At 43.7% G+C, this 20,767-nt stretch overlaps 1 protein-coding gene and 1 non-coding gene across 2 annotated transcripts; both read right to left on the minus strand.

The window, feature by feature from the left end:
* Window positions 1–1,559: 1,559 nt before the first annotated feature.
* LOC121854925 (extensin-2-like) lies at window positions 1,560–17,666 on the minus strand. Its single transcript, XM_042349735.1, has 5 exons — window positions 17,534–17,666; window positions 10,923–11,253; window positions 5,430–5,985; window positions 3,717–5,253; window positions 1,560–1,768 (listed from the first exon to the last, which is right to left on the minus strand). The coding sequence occupies exons 1-5, from the start codon at window positions 17,664–17,666 to the stop codon at window positions 1,560–1,562; spliced, it is 2,766 nt and encodes a 921-aa protein (XP_042205669.1).
* On the minus strand, window positions 10,174–10,246 carry Trnat-agu. Its single transcript has one exon. It is a non-coding gene; the product is annotated as a tRNA-Thr (tRNA).
* Window positions 17,667–20,767: the final 3,101 nt, after the last annotated feature.

The raw sequence follows: 20,767 nt of genomic DNA on the forward strand, positions 1-20,767 counted from the left end.
GTGGGAGCCGAGATACTGAAAGTGGGTAACATTAGAGAGGGTAGTACCGTTAAGCTGGGTGGATGATGGAAGTGCGTCTGAACCAAGGGCAGGCTGAAAGAGAATATGAGTCTTACGTATATTCACCTCAAGGCCGAAGTGTGCATACACATCTGCGTAGGTGTTCAGGATCTCCTGTAGGTCACGTTGAGTGAGAGCGACAAGGGTAGGTCGTCTGCATACTGAAGTTCAGTAATGGAAGCTGCCGACACCTTTGTTCCCGCCTGGAGTCGTCTTATATTGAAAGGACTCTTCATCCGGTACTGGATGTCCACCCCGCCGGCAAAGTTGGCACTGGCACAAGTAAGGAAGACAGCCAAGAAAATGGAAGAGTTGGTGCCAGTACACATCCTTGGTTTACCCTGTTTGGATGGGAAAGAACTCAGACTGGGTGCCATTGTGCAGAACACTGCCGTTCATGCCATCGTGGAGTTGTCTCACAATGGCAATGAGTTTTGGTGGGAAGCCAAAACGGCTGAGGGTCCGCCAGAGGGCTTCCCTGTTGACCGAGTCGAAGGCCTTGGATAGGACGATGAAGGCCATTTACAGGTCACGGCACTGTTCTCTACACTTTTCCTGTATCTGGCGGGCAGCAAAGATAATGTCAGTGGTGCCACGTGATGGTCTAAAGCCATTTTGAGATTCTGGTAGGAAGTTTTTCGCCTCAGGAAGAAGTCTGTTTAGGTGGACTTAGGCGATAATATTGCCAGCAATGGACAGCAGCGAGATCCCTCGGTAGTTGCCATAGTCTGACCGGTCTCCCTTGTTCTTTTAAATATTGATGATGGAGGCGTCTTTAAGAGCTTGTGGGATTTCCTCCTTTTCCCATATATTCTCCAGGAGAGAGTGGAGACGGTTGGTAAACAGAGGTCTTCCTGCCTCGGTTTGGATTCCATCAGGCCCTGAGGCTTTGTCATTTTTCATCCATTTGATGGCAGTAGCTACCTCATCCAGGAACGGAGGATAGTTGAGGTGGGTCAGCTCTGGATGCTGAGGAACCTGCTGGGTAGTCAGGACATCCACATATGTGTTTCGGTTGAGCAGCGAATGGTAGTGCTCTTTCCAGTGCTGACGGATGCCTTCTTTGTCTTTAATTAGGGAGTTAGTGAGTTACCTTTGGATGAGCGGAGGGGAGCTGCACCATGAGTGATTGGCCCATAAATTGTTTTAGTGGAATTTAAAAATTCGCAAACCTTGTGTTGATCTGCAAGTTTTTTTTTTTAATTTCACAAGCTTTATTTTTAAACCAGTCGTTCTTTAGATTATGAAGTTTGCGCTGGGCGCCTCTTTCTTCTTTCGGAAGTATCAGCTTTGGTCTGAGACTTAGGGTTGTTCTGCCAGTCAGTTAAAGCAGCACGTTTATCATCGATGAGCACATTGATTTCTTGGTCATTTTCATCAAACCATTCCAGGTGTATTCTTTCGATCTGGCCGAGGGTCTCTGCAGGTTTTTGTCCTGGCAGTGTCAAGAATATCCCATTCGGCACTGGGATTTGAGTTGTTTGTTGTCGGGTTGTTTATCAGCCCATGCTCGAGCTACTCTCTGAAAACATGTGCTCCCGCTGGATCCTCCCTACACTCAGTGTTAAAACCTCTTCTGGAGGCTTATTGCCCTCGTCGTTTTGGGGCGATGTGAAGTGAGAGCTTGGCTCTGACGAGCCGGTGATCAGTGTCCCACTGGCCTGAGCCACGCATGGCTCGGGGGAGGACGTCTCGGCGATCTTTTTCACTGACAATGGTGTAGTCAATGAGATGCCATTGTCTGGGTCGTGGGTGTTGCCACGAACCCTTGAACTTATCGGCCTGCCTAAACAAGGTATTGGTGATAGTGAGGTTGTGTGCCTCCACCACTACCGTCAACACACACCTCCCCTACACTTCATCTTATCACCACGAACACCACCATCACCTGCACCACCATCAATGCACACTACCAACAATACCACCACCAACTCTTGCCAATAGTTATTTAATACACAGAGTCAAGCATAAAGACACCTGGGGAACGTTAGCCCAAGATAATGAAAATTATTCTCATATGTGTGTGTTGCTATCTACGGTGTAACGAAGGGAATAATAACAATAATTTCAGATTGCGTTGTTATTTGTGTTGTTATAGTTCGGGTTTTTTTGAGAAGGAATTATACTGTATTGTGTTAGTTCAAAAGCACCACAAACAAAATAGTACATACACATACCTCACCATCTCTCCGCCACATCACATCACAGACCGATATAAAAAGTGAGTGTTACGCTTCCTGTCTCTCGTGAAGCAGATGACATAACCGACACACACACACACCCAGGTCTTGGTGGTGAGATAAGGGGACGGGGAGGTGTAGTGCCGGGGGGTGAAAACTGATAAGAGGGGAGGGAGGAGGAGGAGGAGGGGGACAGTAAAGATAGGAGGGATCGAGAGAAAGCAATAGAGGAAGGAGGGCGAGGACAAAGAGTGAGAAGGGAAGAGGAGGAAGGCAATTGAGGAAAGACGGAAACAGATTTAGTGGACATAATTAACGACAGACATAGGCAGTGACAGGCGTGAGACAGACAGACATAGACTCAGACAGAAAGTTCGTGTGGTGGTGTGAGGGTATCTGAGAGAGAGAGAGAGAGAGAGAGAGAGAGAGAGAGAGATTGCAAGCAAACTCCCAAAGCCACTGACAGCTGCAGTTTCCGATAACGGATCAGACCACCTCAATATTCTCACCAATTACTACCAGACGGAAACCTCCGTCTCTCGTCTACCACTGTCCGCCTGTCCGTCTGTCTGTCTATCCATCTCCTTCCCACAGACATAAACATACGCTCTCTCTCTTTCTCTGTTCATGTAACTGAAGGGGAGAAAGAAAGAAGAAATACAAACAGATAAAAATGGAAGGTGAGACAGACAGACAGACAGACAGGGACGAATGACAGAACCCCCGCTGAAAGAAGGAAACAGCCCCATTAAAAGATACAAGAACCAATTATATCTCGTCCCATAAAAAAAGTAGATTAAAGATATATATAACTCGTGGGCAGAACCTTCTAGGAAGAAGAACTTGCGGGAGGAAGCCACAAAGGTTCTAGGAAGAACTATAGGACAAAGACACCGACATCCTCAATACTTCTGTGCCTTCATGTTTTATTGAGGGAGGGTAGCTGTAGCTCTCCTGCTGTGTGTGTGTGTGTGTGTGTGTGTGTGTGTGTGTGTGTGTGTGTGTGTGTGTGTGTGTGTGTGTGTGTGTGTGTGTGTGTGTGTGTGTGTGTGTGTGTGTGTGTGTGTGTGTGTGTGTGTGTGTGTGTGTGTGTGTGTCCCTCCATTGTTCCGATTAAGGTAAACTCGATGGGTGAGTCTAAGATTATCATTAGTCACTCGTTGATGTATTAGTTGACTACAAAAAAACAAAAAACCTAGATGATTCAATTACCTTTCTATTTTATTTTTCCATAGTTAATGAGTGAAATATATCGAAACATTATCTATTTACCTGTATATTTCACCCATTCTTTGTCTCCTTCTTTATCGCAGTCTTCCCCCGCCCTCTTTAACTGTCTGTCTGTCTGTCTGTTTCGTTCCCTATTCAGAGCATCAGAAATATGGTCCAATTACAGTCGACTGTCCACCCCGGGGCGACCAAACACAGTAAATGTCAGGCATAATGAAGTTCTTACACACCTTAATCTTAGTACACAGCTGTCGGGGGTACGATACTGTATCTCGCTGTCGGGGTACGATACTGTATCTCGGTCTCGGGGGTATGATGCTGTATCTCGCTGTCGGGGGTATGATACTGTATCTCGCTGTCGGGGGTATGGTGTTGTATCTCGCTGTCGGGGGTATGATACTGTATCTCGCTGTCGGGGTATGATGCTGTATTCGCTGTCGGGGGTATGATGCTGTATCTCGCTGTCGTGGGTATGATACTGTATCTCGGTGTCGGGGGTACGATACTGTATCTGCTGGGGTATGATACTGTATCTCGCTGTCGGGGGTATGATACTGTATCTGCTGTCGGGGGTATGATACTGTATCTCGCTGTCGGGGGTATGATACTGTATCTCGTTGTGGGGTACGATACTGTATCTCTCGTCGGGTGTCGATACTGTATCTCGGTGTCGGGGTATGATGCTGTATCTGCTGTCGGGGGTACGATGCTGTATCTCGCTGTCGGGGTATGATACTGTATCTCGCTGTCGGGGGTACGATACTGTATCTCGGTGTCGGGTATGATGCTGTATCTCGCTGTCGGGGTATGATACTGTATATCGGTGAATGGGGTACGATACTGTATCTCGCTGTCGGGGGTATGATACTGTATCTCGCTGTCGGGGGTACGATACTGTATCTCGCTGTCGGGGTATGATGCTGTATCTCGCTGTCGGGGTTACGATCTTGTATCTCGCTGTCGGGGTATGATACTGTATCTCGGTGTCGGGGGTGCTGTATCTCGGTGTCGGGTATGATGCTGTATCTCGTCGGGGTATGATGCTGTATCTCGGTGTCATGATACTGTATCTCGGTGTCGGGGCTATGATGCTGTATTCGCTGTCGGGTATGATACTGTATCTCGGTGTCGGGGATACGATACTGTATCTCGCTGTTGGGGTATGATACTGTATCTCGCTGTCGGGGGTACGATACTGTATCTCGGTGTCGGGGGTATGATACTGTATCTCGCTGTCGGGGTACGATACTGTATCTCGCTGTCGGGGTATGATACTGTATCTCGCTGTCGGGGTATGATACTGTATCTCGCTGTCGGGGGTGTGATGCTGTATCTCGTCGGGCGGCTGATACTGTATCTCGCTGTCGGGGGTATGATGCTGTATCTCGCTGTCGGGGGTATGATGCTGTATCTCGCTGTCGGGGTATGATGCTGTATCTCGCTGTCGGGGTATGATACTGCATTCGCTGGGGGGTACGATACTGTATCTCGCTGTCGGGGTTATGATACTGTATCTCGCTGTCGGGGGTATGATGCTGTATCTCGCTGTTGGGGGTATGATGGCTCTGCTGTCGGGGGTATGATACTGTATCTCGTATGTCGGGGGTATGATACTGTATCTCGCTGTCGGGGTACGATACTGTATCTCGCTGTCGGGGGTATGATACTGTATCTCGGTGTCTGGGGGTATGATACTGTATCTCGCTGTCGGGGGTATGATACTGTATCTCGCTGTCGGGGAACGATACTGTATCTCGGTGTCGGGGTATATTACTGTATCTCGCTGTCGGGGGTATGATACTGTATCTCGGTGTCGGGGGTATGATACTGTATCTCGCTGTATGGGGTACGATACTGTATCTCGCTGTCGGGGTATGATACTGTATTCGCTGCTGGGGGTATGATGCTGTATCTCGCTGTCGTAAACGATACTGTATCTCGGTGTCGGGGGTATAATACTGTATCTCGCTGTCGGGGGTCGATACTGTATCTCGCTGTCGGGGGTATGATGCTGTATCTCGTTGTGGGGGTACGATACTGTATCTCGGTGTCGGGGGTACGATACTGTATCTCGCTGTCGGGGTATGATACTGTATCTCGGTGTCGGGGTATGATGCTGTATCTCGCTGTCGGGGAATGATACTGTATCTCGGTGTCGGGGTATAATACTGTATCTCGCTGTCGGGGTACGATACTGTATCTCGGTGCCGGGGTATGATACTGTATCTCGCGTGGGGTGAGATACTGTATCTCGCTGTCGGGGTATATACTGTATCTCGCTGTCGGGGTATGATACTGTATCTCGGTGTCGGGGGTATGATACTGTATCTGCTGTCGGGGGTACGATACTGTATCTCGCTGTCGGGGGTATGATACTGTATCTCGCTGTCGGGGTACGATGCTGTATCTCGCTGTCGGGGTGAGATACTGTATCTCGCTGTCGGGGGTATGCGACTGTATCTCGTCGGGGGTATGATACTGTATCTCGCTGTCGGGGTTACGATGCTGTATCTCGCTGTCGGGGGTGAGATACTGTTATCTCGCTGTCGGGGGTACGATACTGTATCTCGCTGTCGGGGTATGATACTGTATCTCGCTGTCGGGGGTATGATGCTGTATCTCGCTGTCGGGTATGATACTTATCTCGTCGGGGTACGATACTATATCTCGCTGTCGGGGCTACAATACTTCATCTTTCGGTGTCAAATTCTGGGATACGATTCTATCTCGCTTCTGGGGTACGATACTGTATCTCGCTGTCGGGGGTATATTACTATATCTCGTTTGGGGTACGATACTGTATTTCGTTAGGGTACGTTACTGAATACTTGTGGTGTTAGATACAATGCTGTTTGCGGGGTTACGATAGGGCACTGTTCTACATATATTTACTGGAGCTCCACCGGTTGTGCTCAAGCTGTTGTACGGTAGTCGTTGCTGGTCGCCGTAGCATGACGTTAGTGGCTAATGACGGGAAATGCAGCCGTGATTGATCGTGGCGCTAAGTGACGCAGGCGTGTAATTACCACTTCATTCAATTAATAAAATTAACGTGGACAGATAATTGTGAGTAACAGAAGCTCCTTGTCTCGTATGGTAAGATTGTATAATTGGTCCAGGTAAGAGGACTCGCCAGAGTGTCACGTGAAGTACGGATGACGAGTAAGTGGTGTGATCTCCCGCCACCAGGGGACTACCGGTAGCCTTACGATATACATCACTTTTTTTCACTTTGCTTTTTGTCATTTCGAAGAACTTGACTTAACGGTAATTTGAGGTCTGGGTGTTTGGTTCCTGCGTTACACGGGCGGGAGTTTTTTGTTCTCCCGTCTCGCTGACACTCAAGACCACCACTCGAATCCCGACGACACTTCCTGACCTTCTCACTAATTTACAACCCTGACGAGCCCCGCGATCTGCCCTGTTTTTTTACAGTAATTTCATTTTTTACCGTTGGTGAGGTAAAGGGAACGCTTCTATTTACGGTAGCTTCTCAGTGCAGTGCAGTATTTCCTTACAGTGTTTTACAGGTAGGTGACGGAACGCTTCTATTTACAGTAGATTCTCTGTGTAGTTTATAACGTAAGGAGGGCGAGAACGCCTCTATTTACAGTAAGATTTCAACGTAATATTGTAAGTTCTTACTTTATTTACCCTTTACTGGACGCTTCTGTATACAATAAGTTTTCGGTATAATAATTTCGACAAGAGATCGACTGAAGCCGCATGTCCTGGTGTATCGAGTTAGCCAGCATTGTTGAGTTAAGGAACTTTTGAGTCTGAGGTCTTGATTGGTCCCTTTCTGACCATCAATTATCACCTCGTCGTCATCCTCATCATCGTCGACGTCATTTTCATCATTATCATCATCCTCACTCTCGAGTTCATCATCGTCACCATTCTCATCACTACCATCATCAACTACCACCGACCAATTATTCGTCAAGGGGTCGAGTACGTGTTCTATGTAGTCGGGGCATTTATACCTTCGTCCGGAGATTGCAATGAGACGATACCGTGTTGCCTAAAGCTCGGTAGCGTCTCGGGTAATGGTCGACGATTCCACCAATTTCCTGGTAGATTATGGGTTGTAAAGCACGCACATATAATTACATAAGCATAGTTAGCCAAGTGCCTGTGTTGGGGGGATGGGGGAGGGCAGGACTGGCATTATCTTAGATGGGAGGAGAGTTACGGGTGTAATTCCGGCAGTTTAAGACATCGGCCGCAGGTATCGTGATTACGGGGCATCCTGTTGCGTCCGGTGTGCACCCGCGGCCGGTTTATATGTCACACGGTAATGCCAACGATACGTAATGGCCGGCGTTATAGATGATCTCTTAAGTGCCTCAACAGGGGGCTATAATGAGGGGCCAAATGACTGATACGTAATGGCAAGTTTTATAGATATGTGGATGTTATATGAAGGGGGGAGAGGTGTAGATAGATATATAGCGAAAGGTATTGTTATAGATGTTATCATTACCGTACCTCAGGCTCAAGATATACTAGAAAAAAGTAATCAGTGGAAGGAATAAATATTGTGACTCTCTCTCTCTCTCTCTCTCTCTCTTAGGAAACACTCAAGGTAACTCACTAGACAATGACACAAGCAAACAGGAGGTGCAATTTTCTAAGCGACATTTGCATCTGTCGTAATGTGTGGAATAAACCCTTATTAGTGAAATGAGTGTTGATACAGGACAGTGTAATTGTCCCACACACTCCACACACACACACCCTCCCTCTCCCATACACGTTCCCCCATATCTCTACACATCCCTCACCTCACATAAACACTGCCCCCAAGTCTTAACTCCTCACTAAACATACCTTACACACTCTCCCACTCATCCCCCCACATACCCTACATAAACAATCTGACACAAGCACTCTCCTCCACTCCTCCTCCACACATAATACTCAGACATGCATGCATCTTTCAATTCCCCACACTCCACCCTACACCCCAACCCACCACACCCATACACCAACACCACACACCCCACACCCCACACACACCTTAAAGTTCACAGTCCACGGCACAATAGCCATAAGGACAATAGGAGATCTGTACAGCATGAAATTCCATCATTGTGTCTCTAAATTTTCAGCAACGCCCAACACAAGACGGTCACCTGTCTGTGTTAGAGTAATGAGTATTCTCATCTCTCTCTCTCTCCTCTCTCTCTCTCTCTCTCTCTCTCTCTCTCTCTCTCTCTCTTGTATCTCTGTCTGTCTGTCTCTTTCCATAAATGTCCTGGCCATATCAAGGACAGACTCATGTGTTTGAATATCTTACAGCTGTGTTTGTCTCTCTGTTGTCCTTGATGACAGACAGACAGACAGACAGACTAAGGTATGTTAACATATAAATGATTAAATGCATAAAGAAATAACAAGAGAATACAAATAAATTAACAGTTAAATAGATGTATGCGCGATTGAAAGAATAAATGAATTAACTAACAAAAATACAGACATAAATTTTAATACGAAATAAAATCAATGAATTAGTGAATGAAGAATCGGATGTATGAAGAAATTGGTTAATATATAAACAAACAAATAACGGATAAGTAGGGGAATAAACAACAACAATAATCTATCAAACGCAGAGGGATTCCAACCCTGAGGGAGAACAATCAAAGTTGCCTAAATCCTCTTTGACACGATCCAGCCCTCCCCAGCCCTCCCCTCCCCTGTTATCCTTGATAGGGGCGCCCCGTCTAGGAAGCAGCTGTGAGGCAGGGCACACGCGTCAACCACCAAGAAGTCTGGCTATTCCATTCCCCGGATACGTGGTGCATGTCTGTATATGTACTGGGCTGGGATTTCCTATGTCTCACCCATACGTGTCCAAATGCACGAGGTTTAGCTGCTGTACGCCCGACCTACACACGTATCGAAGTGCATGGGGGTTTGGTTCGTGCAAGTTAGACCTACACGTGTCGAACTTGGCTTTGACCTCTCAGACGAGTGATACATGTCCCTGGGTATGCATTCTGGCTTTTGCACGGGGCCGGACATACCTTCATCCATTGTGTGGGCCATGGCCTTTCTCTGTTTCTCTGTCTCCTCTTAGACGACACCCGGACACTCTACATGTTCAATGTGGCTCATGCACCCCGCCCCTATACTACACCTACCCACACCCGCCCACACCCGTTCACATCCATCCACACCCACCCACATCCACCCACACCCACCAACGATCAGAGAGAGACTATCTGTTACTATAATGCGGGTATTACCATATTCGTGTACTCCCTCATCACTCACTCTTAACCCTAACTTACAGTATAGATGACGGACTTTTTATATCGTATCGATCGTCATCTGTTGTAGTGTTGTTGTCTGTCTTAAGCGTGTTCAGAACCTCACACCTCACACTTATAAATGCTCCTCTGTACATGTAAACAAGGGTGACCGATGACTGTCCATTGGTTAAGCTGCCCGTACTGTTGTACAGTACACTCGCTCCAAAAAGTATCTTAAGCGATTTTGTATGAAACAATATGACATAAAGGACGAAAGATTTTGACAATCCTACCGAGACAACAGAAGTCGCAGTGTTCATTTTAAAATTTATCGTACCCCACCTTTGGGATACTTTTTGGAGCGAGTGTATATACGAACTATTCTCATACACGTGAAAATTATTTACCAGTTACCTAAGAATAATAAAAAGGATCACTCACTATGCCTTCAGGGAGGATCGAACTCCCGGCCTCTGGTTTACTAGACCAGCGCTCTATCCACTGAGCTATGAAGGCTGATTATTTGAACAAAGGTAAATATTCCATGAAATATTAACATGTTTACCCCGTAGTGAGCAGCCACAGACAGGGAGGAGACGCCACGCAAGATGTGGGCCTTTCCAGCCTGGTTGCATATGTATGTGTGTGTGTGACGTGCAATGTATGTATGTATGTATGTATGTATGTATGTATGTATCACGATCGCTTACCTGGTTGAGATTTAGTAAAGGAGTAGTTTGTATGTGAGAGGTGGAAGTTTATGTGTGTGTGTGTGTGTGTGTGTGTGTGTGTGTGCGTGTGTGTGTGAGGGGCGGGATCGTGGTATCACCCGCCTTCGGGGACACAGGATTATATGGTATGATACGGATGCTAGCAGCTCCTGCCCACCTGCCCTCACCAGCCACCCACACAAAACTCCTCTTTGTCCACCTACCACCCACCCTAACCTGCCGCCCAGCTTCTGCCCATCTACCCTTACTGGCCGCCCACCGCCCCTCACTGGCCGCCCATTTCCAGCAGTCCACCCATCCACCCAAATAAAAACCAATAATACCAACACACCCTCATACTCATTCAACCAAAAAACAGTGATACCAACCCTCCCTCACCTCGACTACAATAACTCCTAAAGATCTCAAATGCGTAGTAAGATAACGGTTTCAACATCAGGAAGTCCAAGCAATTTGATTACGGTTCTCTGGGTCGACGCTTCCGTGGTAATCTTGTCCATCGTGGCATTTCCTCGTAAACAGGAATTGGTTTCATTGTTCCGGTTCCCTGATGCAACTTCCGTAAGCACATGGAAAGCTTGTAAGGATTTGGAGAATGCCCTGGAGATAGTGTGGAGAGATTGTAGAGATTTGTAGGAAGCTTGGAGACAGCACGGAGATAGATAGCGTTCAGATAGCGTGGAGAGTTAGGAGTGTTTGGAGGCAGTGTGCATGGGGATGGCTGTAGAGGTTTGGAGAAAGCGTAAAGACAGTGTGGAGATGGCGTGGAAAGTATGTAGAGACTGGACACAGCTTAGGGAGAATAGAGAGATAGCTTGGAGACAGCATAGAGTGGATAGAGAGACAGGAGACAAGACAGAGAGACGGAAGACAGCTTTGAGACTGGATATAGAGTGGTGAGGATATAAAGCATAAAAAAGTATATATAGACAGGAGATAACTTAGAGCGGAGACAGAAGAAATAGGATACTGCGTCGAGAGGGTGTGGAGATATTTTAGAGACAGCTTGGAGACAGCATAGTGAGGATATATAGACTGGAAACAGGATAAACAGGATATAGAGACTTAAGACAGCTTGATAGAAGTTGTGGGAGACAGTAAGGGGACAGCATAGAGAGGATAGAGAGATAAGAGAGCTTGGAGACAACACAGAGAGGATTTAGAGACAGAATACAGTTTGGAGATAGTAAAGAGAAGAGACAGAGAAAGGAGACAGCTTGTTAGAGGATGTGAGAGACAGTAAGAGGTGTAGGTGTCGTGACCGGGGTATCAGCTGGTGGGCGCCACCTGCTGAGCGGGGTAAGACGGGCTTCCGGACTACCCCAGCCCCTGCCGCTATATATCTGTCGCATCGGCAGCCCAGCGGACGTCTCTACCCTAACCCCACCCTACCCAACAATACCCAACCATACCCTGCCCCCTACCCCTGGTCAACATCTGTATCGCCGCAGGTGTGACTGTATAGGAGCTCGGGTGTACTGGTGTGGAGTGTTGGGTGTCCAAGCCTAGTGGTGTGGGTTGGTGGGTGTACCAATACAGAAGGTCTGGCGACGCAACAACACAGGATGACTCAAATGGGGATGTACACACACACACACACACACACAAACACACACCATGTTATCATATACAACAAGCTCTTCATTACTCAGACAGGCGAAAATCCATTGTCAAAATCATGAGTCCGTACAGTACACTCCCAGTGCTTGCTAAGAGCCGAGTAACAGAAAATTAATCATATTATATAATGAGAAGATTTGAGAATATGGAGAAGAAAGGAAATTATTTGGAGGGATTGCAGTTAGAAAGTTGGTAACGTGATTGAGCAAATCCCCGTAAAAAAATGGTCAAACAGAATTGTTAAAAGTGGACATACAAACATAGATGTTAACAGTTAAGGTATGACAATTACTGGTCATTCTGGCAGTTCTCTCCACGAAAGGGTAACCAGATAATTTGAATTACATGGTATATAATAGTGTATTACAATACCTGTGGTGAACCGTACCAACCGTTCCGAAACTGGTGGACTAACACTGCTCACAAAACCACAAGCTATATACGCCGTGGGTAACGATACTTTTTTGAGAGGACTGTACATGTCGTTTGTGTAATGTTTTGATACACTGTTTTTCTTTTCAGCGACTAGCATTATCACCTCAGACCAACGTTAATAGTGATACATGATTACTCTCTACTTGTGATTTGTTCATTAATGAAAACTTGGTATAACTTACATACATAATTACGTCTATTTCAACCAACTGTCCAACTGTGTAATAAACTAAGAGAAGAGGATTGATTAGTAACTAAATACACTAAGTAATCTTTCGGTACCAAAATCTCACTTTAGAGATAAACCAGATTATATAAAGAGACGTTTATCCAATTACAATGATTTTTTTTTTTTAGTTTTTATTGAAGGAAATGTTCACTAAACACATCAAGACTGTCCACGCTTTGAGGGTAGCGGAGCACTTGGGGATTTTATTCTGGTTAACGCCCGACGATTTTATTCAGCTGAGAGGAACCCCTGACCAACAAAGAGTTAAGATCATCTTCGGAAACGTTTATTACATCAACAGGAATCTTTATAAGGTGTAACTCGTTCTGGTAGACATTGAGTAAGGGCGACACTCAGACGGCGGTGAAGGACACTCAGTCATGTCCAGCCGCAGCTGTAGTAATGAATTATATATATAAGAGATGTTACGAGTGTGTGTGTGTGTGTGTGCGTGTGTGTGTGCGTGTGTGTGTGTGTGCGTGTGTGTGTGTGTGCGTGTGTGTGTGTGTGTGTGTGTGTGTGTGTGTGTGTGTGTGTGTTAGTATCAGTGTGAGTGTTAGTATCAGTGTGAGTGTAGTGGACGCAGAGGGTGAGGCGGAAGGAAGATTGAGAGAGTAAACGATAATGAGGGAGATGCACAGTACAGTAAGCAAAAAAGGGAGAGAGGGAGGGAGGAGTGTCGAGGAAGACATATGTAGAAAGAGAGAGGAATATGATATAAAATTAAGAGATAGTCAAGAAAAATGAGGTTTAGAATTCAGCAAGACAAATGCGAGTGGGGGAGAGGAAAGGTACAAGAGAAAGGGAGAAGACAGCAGGGAGAAAAGGGGAGAAGGGGAACAAACAAGACTTATGGCCAATGATCAACAGAGAGAGTTGATGAAGGAGGAACTGGAAGGTGTGCAAGGAGGAAGAGGGAGGGCAGAGCACGTGGTTAACAAGGGAGGGAGGGTAGGGAGACAGCTGGGTATTGAAGGAGACAGGGCGAAGGGCACGTGGGCAGCGGAGGCGGTAGGGAGGGTAGGCAGGTGGCGGAGTGAAAGTCCATCAGCTGGTGACCTGCAAGAAACACCCCACCCCACCTGACCCCACCCCACCCACCCCACCCCACCCCACCTCACCCCACCCCACCCCACCCCACCCCACCCCACTCCCACCCACCCCACCCCACCCCACCCCACCCCACCCCACCCCACTACCCCACCCCACCCCACCCCACCACCCCACCCCACCCCACCCCACCCCACCCCACCTCAATTTACGACATATATATGGACGGTATCTCAGACCTTAACATAGATCATACTGTACTGTGATCGTTTAGAATTTAGAAACATTTGTAGTAATTCTTTCACAATACAACATATTAAATTCAGCCATAACAAGATAGATAGACAATGTTTTTATTAGTCTTCAAAATTAAAGAGAGTAAATGAACTATCTATCTATCTATATATTTATCTCTGTCTGTCTATCCATCTATCTTTCCGTCTATTTACTATTGTTTCTGTCTCACGAGGTACAGGAACTTCAAAACAAAGGCAGGAAATAGAAAAGACGAATGAGGTTGTACCGAGACTAAGAAAGGTCGAAAATTTCACACCTACCTGTTCTCATCCCACCAGTAGACTCCGTGTTTCATATTCTTCTATACAACAAATCGTGTTTTTGTTTTTTCACTAAGTTTATTGTGTAGATAAACAACTGTACTGCTGTAGTTGGGTTGTTCATCTGTATGTATATGACCCTGGTTTAGTGTGGGGGAGGGGGTGCGGAGATCAGTACCGGGAACTGAGAGTGAGGGAGCGAGTGGTATAGTGACTTACAAATTTCATGAATAGAGGAGGACGACAGCTTACTGATAGAGAGACTGGATGATACAACACTTTCTTCTGTGTTGAGAGGAACGGTGCTAAGATAACAAGAAATCCACACACACACACACACACACACACACACACACACACACACACACACACACACACACACACACGACACACACACACACTACACACTACACACAGGACACCATAACATCACCTCCATCACCACAATCATCTCATCATTATCGAGTGACAGAGAAAACAACATCATATCAGTTGTCGCTCTTTGGAAATCAATGTAATCTTGGACTGAGAAGAGGGTAATCTTAGCAACCACTTGATGTCATGGCAGTTTTTCGATTAGGTAGCGGCTCTGTGGTAATTGTAGTAGTGGTACAGGATTATGAACTGCTTACCGATAAATACATCGAGAGAGGAAACACTGTGCTTGGGAGGAATTGGATTGTATTATTGTTAGGTGAAGTTGTGTTTGATATTGATTTTTTTAAAGTTGAGGTGATTGGTGGGTTGTTTTTCCAAGTTGTGTGTGTGTGTGTGTGTGTGTGAGAGAGAGAGAGAGAGAGAGAGAGAGAGGGAGAGAGAGATGACTCAGGTATCTACTCTCACACACCTAATTGAATGTTTGTATAACTTGGTGATGTGCGCAACAGCAACACACACAAAACAACAGCAATAAGAACAACAACAACCTTCATCACAGTGCTCAGCGTCACGTGACCACACTCATCCAACCACAAGGAAGATCCCAGACTACAAAAACACACAAACAGAGACAAATGCTCTCTCTCTCTCTCTCTCTCTCTCTCTCTCTCTCTCTCTCTCTCTCTCTCTCCACCCTTCTTCTATAAAATCAGACGACAATCTAAAGCCTAAAACCCTCCCCTTTATTTCCAACTTCATTTACAATACACAAACAGAAAACCTTTTATACACTCCTACAAATCCTTCATCCTTACTCCTCAAACATTCCACCCTCCACTGTGAAGTTATTACTGTTAAGTATATATATAACCCAACCTCAAGTGTGTGTGTGTGTTTAAGTCTTTGTGATGAACTTAGGATCCTCTTATACTGGTCAGGAAATATAGTGTTGAATCCTATTAATGTTGGCTTCTAATATGTATAAATACCAGCATGTATAAACACTATGAGGCGTTCGTGATCTGTGAGGGTAATGAGTTAGTGTGTTAAGAGGGAAATGCATGAGTGTTAAGATGTGTTAATGAGGAAGGCAGAGAGAAAGGTGATGAGAGAACGTGTTGTGAGAGGGAGGTGTAAAATGTACGTAGGAAGAACAGAGGGGAAAGTATGGAATTGAAATATACGGGTATATAACGAGGAGGGAGTGTGAACAGAAGTGAACACACTGAAAAAAATTATCTCATGAAATTTATTGGATATGAGGGTGGAAGCGGCGATAATTGGAAAAGGGTGAAAGAGCAGATAAAAAATGGTAGGGGGAAGCCGAAGTCATGCGAATGTTAATTAAGTTGAACGTTGTTTAAGAATCGGTCACATTCACCCACACATAAATTAGCTTCCATTATATAGAGTAATCAAAATTTTCCCGCATATTATGACTCATAAATCTGCATACAGAGGCCCTGAGGAGATCCTGGTGCTGAGTCTCAGAAGCACTTACGAATTATTTATCGTTACTGAAGAAGTAAGAATGGATCTAACTGCTAGATGTAAGGTAAAGTGAAGAAGTAACTTTCAACAGCAACACGAAGACGCCACCTTAACTAGATACATCCACTTACTAACATATAGTACGATAAGGAATCATTGGGAATGTTTTTCTTTGCTCATTTTGTCTCTAAGTGATGCCAAGTTAAACTGTCTGGTTAAGATACAATCTCACGCTATTTTTTTTTTCTTTTTTTTTATGAATATTTTCATGTTTATGGTTAACCAACCAGTTAGGTGTATTCATACATCTTCAAATGCGAGAACTGTTCATTGTACAATACTTTGAGAATCTGGGACATGCATCCCGGAGCGGGGTAGCAATTGTCGACGATTACAGCGTCCGTCGCCTCCCGCCCCCGACCGTCAGGGCAGCGGCTGCCGGATGCGCCTCCCTCGGGATGGTGGTGGTAGTGTAGGTGGTGAGGAGGGCGGGAACGAGGTCGTCCTCTCCGTGTATAATTAGAGGTAGTCAGGGAGATGGTTTCCTAGAAAGAGACGACCTGCTCAAGATGAGGTCATCCTCCAAAGAACGAGAAGGACTATGACTTCCGTCACGTTAGAAAGTCGTAAAATTTATTTCTTGCCAGCGAGTGACTGCAGAGTTGATACTGGGGGTGAAAGTCTCGTTAAGGCAGCGTCCATCTCCTCTGTGAGTGTGTGTTGGTCGTGAAATTCTACTGCAGTACACACAGGGATCTCCACTCATTTCTGTGCTCCAGTAAAATGAAATTTTTCCCGGTTCCTCTTCAGGAACTTTGACTATGAAAATGTACACTCCTGGTCCTTCTCCATGTGTATTGAATAGGAAATCTTTTTGGCAATCATGAGGACATCATCAGTCTCTCCAAGTGCACTAGCGAAGACACTCTCCTCAATAGATCAAGATCATCAATTACTCTCAATCTCCTCCCCTCCAGCAGCACCCTGTAGTAGCGGCCCCTCCCCCGACCGCCTGCCTTGGGATATACTGGTCCCCGCCCGACTGGCCTTATCCAGGGTTACTCTTGCCCATCTCTAAAACAAACCTGCCATGAGCGCCTCCTCTCCTTCCCTCCCTCCCCCTTCCCTACCTCCTGTTCCTCCTCCTCACCCCCTTCCCTCCTCTCCTCCATAACCCCCTTATCCTCCTCTCCTCTCCTCCCCTCCCCCCTGCTTTGCTGTCCACCTCAGGTCTGGACAAAAACATCACCCCGCCTCTCACTTGGCCCCTCCGGCCCTGCCAAAACACCCCACCAGCACCTGGGGGACTCACATGGCTCTCCTGGCCTCACCGACAGCTGGAGATCGGCAATGAAACTCTGTCCCTCGGTACTAAGACTCTCACCCTCGGTACTAAGACTCCGTCTCTTTGTACTGAAGCTCCTTCCCTCGGTACTGAAACTCATTCCCTCGGTACGAAAATTACTAAAACAACTTCCCTCGGTACTAGAACTCCTTCTTGGTACTAAGACTTTTACCCTCCACCAGCATCATCATCTTCCTATGGATCAAATTTTCTTTCGTCGTTGATGATGAGAGAGAGAGAGAGAGAGAGACCCTCCCCCCTCTATTGTGACCTCTCTTTCAACCTACAAATTGCTATACACTCTGTAAATTACACCTGGGGTTTCCCGTACGGTGCAATTCTGCTTAGGAAATTACAATACTTTCTTCTAAATTATACATCCTCAGCAATTGCATAGCATTCCCTGTAAATTGCCATGACCTTTGTAAATTGCCTCGCGCCGTAAACAGTCTAAGTGAAATGCAATTAGTTTGGTTTAGTGATTCTTGAAGAGTAGTTGACGAGATGAATATGTATACTGCTATAAATAATGTACACTGTTGTAGCTGATGTATACTGCTATAAATAATGTACATTGTTGTAGCTGATGTATACTGCTATAAATAATGTACACTGTTGTAGCTGATGTATACTGCTATAAATAATGTACACTGTTGTAGCTGATGTATACTGCTATAAATAATGTACACTGTTGTAGCTGATGTATACTGCTATAAATAATGTACACTGTTGTAGCTGATGTATACTGCTGTAAATAATGTACACTGTTGTAGCTGATGTATACTGCTATAAATAATGTACACTGTTGTAGCTGATGTATACTGCTGTAAATAATGTACACTGTTGTAGCTGATGTATACTGCTGTAAATAATGTACACTGTTGTAGTTGATGTATACTGCTATAAATAATGTACACTGTTGTAGCTGATGTATACTGCTGTAAATAATGTACACTGTTGTAGCTGATTTATACTGCTATAGCTGTTGCATAGCTGTCATTGTTAGCTCAGCTCCACAGTATATATGAAGCATCAAGCAAAGATAACCGCATCGTTTCCTTTAGATGTATAGTGTAAGCCCATAATACTGTGTAAACCAAACAATGCTCCCCTGTATTTTTATGTAAACAACATACTTTATATACTGAGAATATACAACGGATTCAAGATAACAATATATACTATGACTTGAAGATAGTAATTAATAGCATAATTTCAATAATAATAATAATAAAAATAATAATAATAATAATAATAATAATAATAATAATAATAATAATAATAATAATAATAATAATAATAAAAATAATAATAATAATAATAATAATAATAATAATAATAATAATAATAATAATAATAATAAAAATAAAATAATAATAATAATAATAATAATAATAATAATAAAAATAATAATAATAATAATAGTAATAATAATAATAATAATAATAATAATAGTAATAATAATAATAATAATAATAATAATAATAATAATAATAATAATAATAATAATAATAATAATAATAATAATAATAAAAATAATAATAATAATAGTAATAATAATAATAATAATAATAATAGTAATAATAATAGTACTAATAATAATAATAAAATAATAATAATAATAATAATAATAATAATAATAATAATAATAATAATAATAATAATAATATTAATAATAATAAAATAATAATAATAATAATAATAATAATAATAATAATAATAATAATAATAATAATAATAATAAGTAATAATAATAATAATAATAATAGTAATAATAATAATAATAATAATAAAAATAATAATAATAATAATAAAAATAATAATAATAATAATAATAATAATAATAATAATAATAATAATAATAATAATAATAATAATAATAATAATAATAATAATAATAATAATAATAATAATAATAATAATAATAATAATAATAATAATAATAATAATAATAATAATAATAATAATAATAATAATAATAAAAATAATAATAATAATAATAATAATAATAATAATAATAATAATAATAATAACATCATTAAAAACACATCAGTAAGAACATTAGACACACTTCATCATCATCAACATCAACACACGACCTCTACCTTCGTCACGTACAAGGTCACACACACACACACACATACACACACACACACACACACACATCATATTAATCATATTAATCGTCTTATTTTTTCTGTTTCTCCATCCGGATTCATGAACAACGTTACACGAACGTAATCACACCCAAAAATAAAGCCTCACCTTAATTATGATACCATTTTAAAGTGTTATTATTCTTTTTTTTTTTTTTACTTTACAGTAAGTTGGGTACGATTTTGTATTTCCACTTACAGGTAGAGTATATCAGGATTCTTTAAGCATCCTTGTGGATGGTGTAATGAGGGCTGAATTACCAACATCAGGGCACTAACTACTCGCCTGGAGGGTAGGGACGGGGGGTGATGTAAGTTTGTAAGTGGGTTGTAGTTAAGAGGTATAATGGAGGAGATATTAGGGAAATGGTGGAATGGTGGTGGTAGTAGTAGTAGTAGTAGTAGTAGGAGGAGGAGGAGGAGGAGGAGGACGTAGAAAGAGAGAGAAGGATGAAAGGATGAAGGGAGGGAGAATGGAGGAAAGAAGGTAGGATGGGAGGGAAGGAGAGAGAGGAAAGGAGGAAGGCTGGAGGTATACAAGAAAGGAAGGGGGGGGATGAGAGGGAAAGAATAAGGAAAGAAGACAGGAAGGAGGAAGGAAGGGAGGGAAGAAGGAAGGAATGGAGGAAAGGAGAAAAGAAGGAAAGAAATGAGGTAGGGAAGGAGAGAGGAAGGGAGGAAAGGAAGAAGGAGGGAGGGGGAAGGAGGGAGGAAGGAAGGGAAGGAGGGAGGAAAACCAACACTCATCCACTTCTTATACGTCTCTGTCGAAATTACCCCAACAGTGTAAGTAATGCAGGTAGCCTCTATAGCCTCCCCTGCTATTAACAGTCTCTCCTACCTTCTCAAACCATCTCTGATTATCACTTGGTCTTTAGATTCTCATTCTCAAAGATCTATATTTAATGTATTTCTCTTCGTAACAAGGGTTGAGGGGGGGGGGGTGTCCTTGGTGAGCCAGGTTAGTGAACAATGAGTAACACCCATAACAGGTTAGTGAACAATGAGTAATATCCATAACAGGTTCGTGAGTAATGAGTAACAC

The sequence above is a fragment of the Homarus americanus genome, unplaced genomic scaffold (genome assembly GCF_018991925.1).
Source record: "Homarus americanus isolate GMGI-L3 unplaced genomic scaffold, GMGI_Hamer_2.0 scaffold38749, whole genome shotgun sequence".
In the NCBI taxonomy this organism is placed as follows: domain Eukaryota; kingdom Metazoa; phylum Arthropoda; class Malacostraca; order Decapoda; family Nephropidae; genus Homarus; species Homarus americanus.